Consider the following 6,004-nt stretch of genomic DNA (forward strand, 5'->3'; position numbering starts at 1 on the left):
TGCACGAGCTGAAACTGCAAACGGCACCAAGATGCTCCTGGCCCGCAAGAGCATAAACTGTGTACGGCACCAACAAAAAATATATGTATTTGAACTACGTTATGACTTGATCTCTTCTTTGGAAGAGTACGTAGGCAACTTGAAACTTCAAAACTTCAAGTACAGTCACATCAAAATAAATAAATAAATGTTTCATTAAAGAAAGTCAATTTCATTACAAAAGAAAAGAAAAAAAAAATACATATGTTACTATGTATTAGAAAAATATATATATATATATTCTCTACTAAAAAAAAAAAAAAAAAAAAAAAAAAAAAAAAATTATACATGTTAAAGTGGGTTTGCCTACAAAACCCATGCCAATTCAAAGAAAAAGTCCACAAAAGGAGAGACTCCCAAGGAATTTGGTGGGGCGCAAGACTTTGTCACCATGCCAGGTGGATTTTGATTGGTCGTGAGATGGTGGAAAAAGCAGGATGCTGATGTGGCTAATAAAACTCTAAAACATCTTGTACCCACCGTTTTTCAATACCACTCTCACTCTCACTCTCTCTCTCTCTCTCTCTCTCTCTCAACAAACCCTGCATCATCTGCCGAGCAAGCAGGAAACCAAAGCTAAGAACTCCCATGGAATCTCTGCTCCGTTGGCTTCCAAGAATCCCTTTCCTGCCTTCCCAATGCAATCTCCCCATGCAAAAAACAAAGCATGGGACATGAGGGAATGACTTTCCTCTGTGACCCTTGAATTATCTTCGCTTCTGGTTTTCCTTTCAATATGGTCCAAAGAAAGGTGCCAAACAAGCTTGGAATCCAAGCTGATCATGATAAATTCGAGAAGCGGTTTTCGAGCCTGAAGACGTCTTCTCAGTTTCAAGATGGGAAACACAGAGGAGCTGATTTGAAGAAGAAGAAGATGAAGAAAGCTAGATCAACCAAGCTTTCAGATGTTCAGAGCTTGAGATCATCACCTTTGAGGAAGAACTTATCTCTGCCAGAAAGGCCACGTCTTTTGCAAGGAATGCATTCTCAAGTGCTTGCTTTCTCAGAAGAAGGATATCCATAGGAAGCTGGCTGCACATACTGCTCAGCAGAAGCAAGAAAAGAACGAGGAAGAAGGCCCGCATCACCGGATCCCTCCACATGACCATCCAGACCGCCGTCCTCATCGAAACCCTCACCGCCCTCGGCGCCGAGGTCCGCTGGTGCTCCTGCAACATTTTCTCCACCCAGGACCACGCCGCAGCCGCCATCGCCCGCGACAGCGCCGCCGTCTTTGCCTGGAAAGGCGAGACCCTCCAGGAGTACTGGTGGTGCACCGAGCGCGCCCTCGACTGGGGCCCCGGTGGTGGACCCGATCTGATCGTCGACGACGGCGGCGACGCCACCCTCTTGATCCACGAGGGAGTCAAGGCCGAGGAGGAGTTCGCGAAGTCCAGGACGCTCCCCGACCCGTCTTCCACCGATAACCAGGAGTTCCAGCTCGTTCTGACCATCATCAGAGATGGCTTGAAGACCGATCCCAAGAGGTACCACAAGATGAAGGACAGGTTGGTCGGAGTCTCGGAGGAGACCACCACCGGCGTCAAGAGGTTGTATCAGATGCAGGCCAGCGGCGCTCTCTTGTTTCCCGCCATCAATGTCAATGACTCTGTTACCAAGAGCAAGTTTGACAACTTGTACGGATGCCGTCACTCTCTCCCCGACGGTCTGATGAGAGCGACCGATGTTATGATTGCCGGAAAGGTTTTCGTTGTCTGTGGATACGGAGATGTCGGCAAGGGTTGTGCTGCTGCCCTCAAGCAAGCTGGATCCCGCGTGGTTGTGACTGAGATTGATCCAATCTGCGCCCTCCAGGCTCTTATGGAAGGCCTTCAGGTTCTTCCCCTTGAGGATGTTGTCTCTGCGGCCGATATCTTTGTTACCACCACCGGTAACAAGGACATCATCATGGTTGACCACATGAAGAAGATGAAGACACTGATGCTGTGCATCCAAGGATGGTATTGATGACCAGGGTGGACTGTGCATCGAAGCTGCTCTGTTGCATAAGTCTGTGATGAAGCAGGAGTTTCGCAGAATGGCCAAGGCGGTTGCGAATCAGGTGGCGGATAACCATTACAGGCCGGTTCCGAAAAAAAAAAAAAAAAAAAAAAAAAAAAAAAAAAAAAAAAAAAAAAAAAAAAAAAAAAAAAACAGCCCTTGCAAGGTTGAGTGCTGTTCACAAGAGCCTCAAGATTGCCAAGTCTGGTGTCAAGAAGAGGAACAGGCAAGCTGTTAAGAGTCTATGGCAGGAAGTGAGTTATAGGGGGTTATTTTTCATGATTTTGGATTGATCGTGTTGTCCTTCGAAGCTCAGTTGTATTTGGATTTTGAGATTATATTCAGTTTGTTTTGGATAATTTCGTGGATATCGAAATTATGAGTGTTGGGAATTCATTAAAGTCTCTTGGTATCACTGCGTGTGCAAAGACAACTGATACTGCAATGGAAGCAGTGGGGCTGCACTGCAAGTCTCTCGAAAACTTGTCGTTGGATGCAGAGTGCATACACAACAAAGGGGTGGTTTCTGTGGCCCAAGGATGTCCTGCTTTGAAATCTTTGAAGCTACAATAGTGGATATATCTGTCACCAAAACCCTCACCATGGCCCTCCAGAAGTCCATCTCCAGCAACCCGGAGCTGCTCGATTTTTTTTCCTCTGACGATTTGTTCATGCCGTTTCTCAACACCATCTTCCAAACACCCGAGACCTCCTGCGTTCACCACCCTGTGAATTTCCAATCAAATCCAAAAGCTCTGCCCCCCCTTTTTTTTTTTTCTGCAACAAAAGAACATGAAGTCAGTAAGAGAGGTTAAGAGAAAGTAACAGAACACGACAAGGCACTTCTTCCTCTCCATCCATGCAGCTCCTCGCCTGCAAGACCCTCAGCTTCACTCTAGCCACCGTGGTCAAAATCGGCGAAGAGCTTCATTGACCGCTGTCAAACGACTAGCCGGTCTTCAAACACGACGCCTTACACTCTGCCTCAAGATCTGGCTGCTTCTGCACCTCCGCCATGGCTGCTGCCTTTGAATGTGATCAACAAAATCAAAGTTTGTCAACTCACATCCAAAGATCTCATCCGTCTGCTTGCCTCTGCTGCTGCCTTTGAATGTGATTGACAAAATCAAAGTTTGTCAACTCACACCCAAAGATCTCCTCCGTCTTCTCTCGGACTCGCCTGGGTTTTCACCCACGAACTCAGCCTTGCAGATGGCCATATAAAGAAAAAAAATAATAATAAAAAAAAAATGGTAATCATGATGCTGGGAAGCATCTTTCAAAAAAAAAAAAAAAAAAAAAAATAGCAATCATGATGTTTCTGGAACCATGTGAAAAAAATGTATATATAATAAAAAGAAAGAAAAAAAAAAAAAAAAAAAAAAAAAAAAAAAAAAAACAATGATGATGCTTCTGGCACCATCTGAAATATATATATATATATATATATATATATATATATATATATATAAATGGTGGATCAGCGCCACCGAAAGCAAAGGAAAGAATAAAAATGATGATGGACGGTGTTGTACATGTTTTCTCTGTATTTAGCACAATACACTAAATAAAACAAAGCATGTTCATTGATTTTCGAGAAATTACAATTGTGTACAAAAAAACAAAAAAAAAAAAAAAAAAAAAAAAACAAAGCATGTTCATTGATTTTCGAGAAATTACAATTGTGTACAAAAAAAAAAAAAAAAAAAAAAAAAAAAAAAAAAAAAAGGGTTGAAGCTTTCACAAAGGATGTGTACGTGAAGCCCCACTACTTGGCCAAACTCCAAGAGCCGGAGGCACCGAAGATAGATCATTCGAGGCCCCAATACTTGGTGGAACGCTTGATGACGCCGGAAAAATGTGCCTCTGGAAGAAAGACGCAAGCCTTTGACGGTCACTTTGAATGCGACCTTGAGATTCTTGCATTTCATCAAGCTTCCTCTTCATGCCCGACGAATAGTTATTTGCAAGCACATGCAAACTTCTATTCTCGTACTTAAGCTGTTTAATCTCCTGCTTAAGATCTTCCACCTCTGCCATCAATGATTCCACCTGACGGGACCGAGCAAGCAGGCGTTGGCCCATGTTGGACACAGAGCCCGCACACTGAACACTAAGAGCGAGGGACTCTTGAACGGCCAACTCATCGGACCGTCCCGACAGCAGCCTACTATCTTTTGGAGTAAGGAGGTTCCTAGCTACTATTGTAGCTGTTGTGGCGTCCTGCATCACGGAGTCTTCACCTGTAAGAGGACCGTTAGAAGATAAGAAAGAAGGACACCATACATTACCTTGAAGCGGCGCAACCGGATCACTGCTAAGACTCAATTCTAAGCTAAGGTTCGATGGGTTAGCCATTTTTCAAAGGTGTTAAAAGAGATGGGTGGATGAAGTTAAAACTCAAAAGGCCGGAGATGATTTTCAGGAATGAGCAACCTTCGAAGTGTGCATGTTAGAGGTGATCAATACCTCTATAAAAACGAAGAGGCGCTTGCTCAGAAATCGAAGGGCCGCTTGTCCAAAAGTGAAGAGACACCGCTCTGCAAATCTCAAAAGCTGGATTTTTCGGCGTAAGTTAGGCGACGCTTTCTCGGCTTTCCAGAAAACGCGTTCAACTTTGTCAAAAGATCTCCGACAAAGTTGAAAACACGTGGAGGCTGGCGACGCTTTCGCGGCTTTTCAGAGCACGGGTGCCACTTTGTCAAAAGATCACGTGGAGGTCATCATCACAGCTACACATCTTTAGCTGACAAGCGCAAAGTTCGGCGACGCTTTCTCTGCTTTTCAGAAAACGCGTGCCACTTTGTCAAAAGAGACGCTCGTTCAGAAATCGAAGAGGCGTCGTTCAGAAATCAAAGAGGCGTATTCAAAGATCGAAGAGTCGTCACTATTTCAAAAAGCCGAATTTGCGGGATCAAAACGTTTGTCGACAAGGGTAAAAGAACAGTACCACCACTGGCTATTGGGAAAATCCCTATATATGTCGACCTTCATCTTTTATGGCAAGGCAGACCTGCGGAAAAAAAAAAATGTCCAACTCTTCCTCACCTCCGAGAGTACACTCCCAGCAAAACATCTCAAAATACTCAATTTTTTCCTCTTCCCCAAAGATGATACCAGATGCCTGGAGTACAAATGACCCAGGAGGAAACGGTAGATGGAAGCATGTGCTGATTCATTCACCGCTTCTTCAAAAGCAAAAGTATCTCATATCATCAAGGGCGAAAGCAAAGGTATCTCATATCATGCTTTTTCCCTGTCCTTTTCTTTGTCCTTGCTCTTACATGCAGGAGAAGGGGAAATAGAGTTATCAGTCGGAACCTGAAATCAAACTTCCGACCTGGAACTGATTGCCTGGAACCTTTGCCTGGTTGCTTACCTTGCATTGCTCTCGAGTACTCATCGTCGCGGAGAAGTAATGTTTTGAAGCACCATTTAAATGCAAAGGTTGCATTCCATTCCTGCATCAGAGGACAAATACTACACGAGAAGATGCCAAACCTGCATAAGGAAATACCACTTCTGCAAAGGGAGCAAGTAAGACAAGTGAAAATGATACATCAAAGCATGTGGAGACAAGCACAACAAATATATGTGCTGATTCATTCGCTGCTTCTTCAAAAGCAAAGGTATCTTATATCATGCTTTCTCCATGTCCTTTCCTTTGTCCTTGTTATTACTCGCATGACAAAGTGAAAAGAGCAATCAGACGGCACTTGGAGTCAGTCTTCCGATCTACCCTCTTCAATACGAATTGGGGAAAGATTGAACAAAGAAACAGGTCATCACTTCCACCTCCTGCTTGCCTGCCATGTGTCTGAATCCTGCTACCCAATTCAAGAGTAGCACAAAGGAAAATCAACGGTAGGGGGAGACCAAAAGAATCCTCCAGCCCAGTTCAAGATCAAGCCTCGATGGCCCTTGAAGAAATCACAAGTCCGATTCAAAATCAAGTGTTCACCAC

The 6,004-nt window shown here is 44.2% G+C and overlaps 1 protein-coding gene across 1 annotated transcript; it reads left to right on the forward strand.

The window, feature by feature from the left end:
• Window positions 1-775: 775 nt before the first annotated feature.
• On the forward strand, window positions 776-2,399 carry LOC103941877 (adenosylhomocysteinase 2-like). The gene is made up of 2 exons (XM_048580002.1): window positions 776-840; window positions 945-2,399. The coding sequence occupies exons 1-2, from the start codon at window positions 776-778 to the stop codon at window positions 2,005-2,007; spliced, it is 1,128 nt and encodes a 375-aa protein (XP_048435959.1). The 3' UTR covers window positions 2,008-2,399.
• Window positions 2,400-6,004: the final 3,605 nt, after the last annotated feature.

The sequence above is a fragment of a genome, unplaced genomic scaffold (assembly GCF_019419815.1).
Source record: "Pyrus x bretschneideri cultivar Hongxiangsu unplaced genomic scaffold, Pyrus_bretschneideri_v1 Contig14, whole genome shotgun sequence".
NCBI lineage: Eukaryota > Viridiplantae > Streptophyta > Magnoliopsida > Rosales > Rosaceae > Pyrus > Pyrus x bretschneideri.

Bases quoted from the DNA above. Each gene is read 5' to 3' on its own strand.
- LOC103941877 (XM_048580002.1), top strand. From the start codon at position 776: ATGGTCCAAAGAAAGGTGCCAAACAAGCTTGGAATCCAAGCTGATCAT. The intron at 841-944 runs GTTTTCGAGCCT...CCAAGCTTTCAG, and splicing joins CATGATAAATTCGAGAAGCG to ATGTTCAGAGCTTGAGATCA.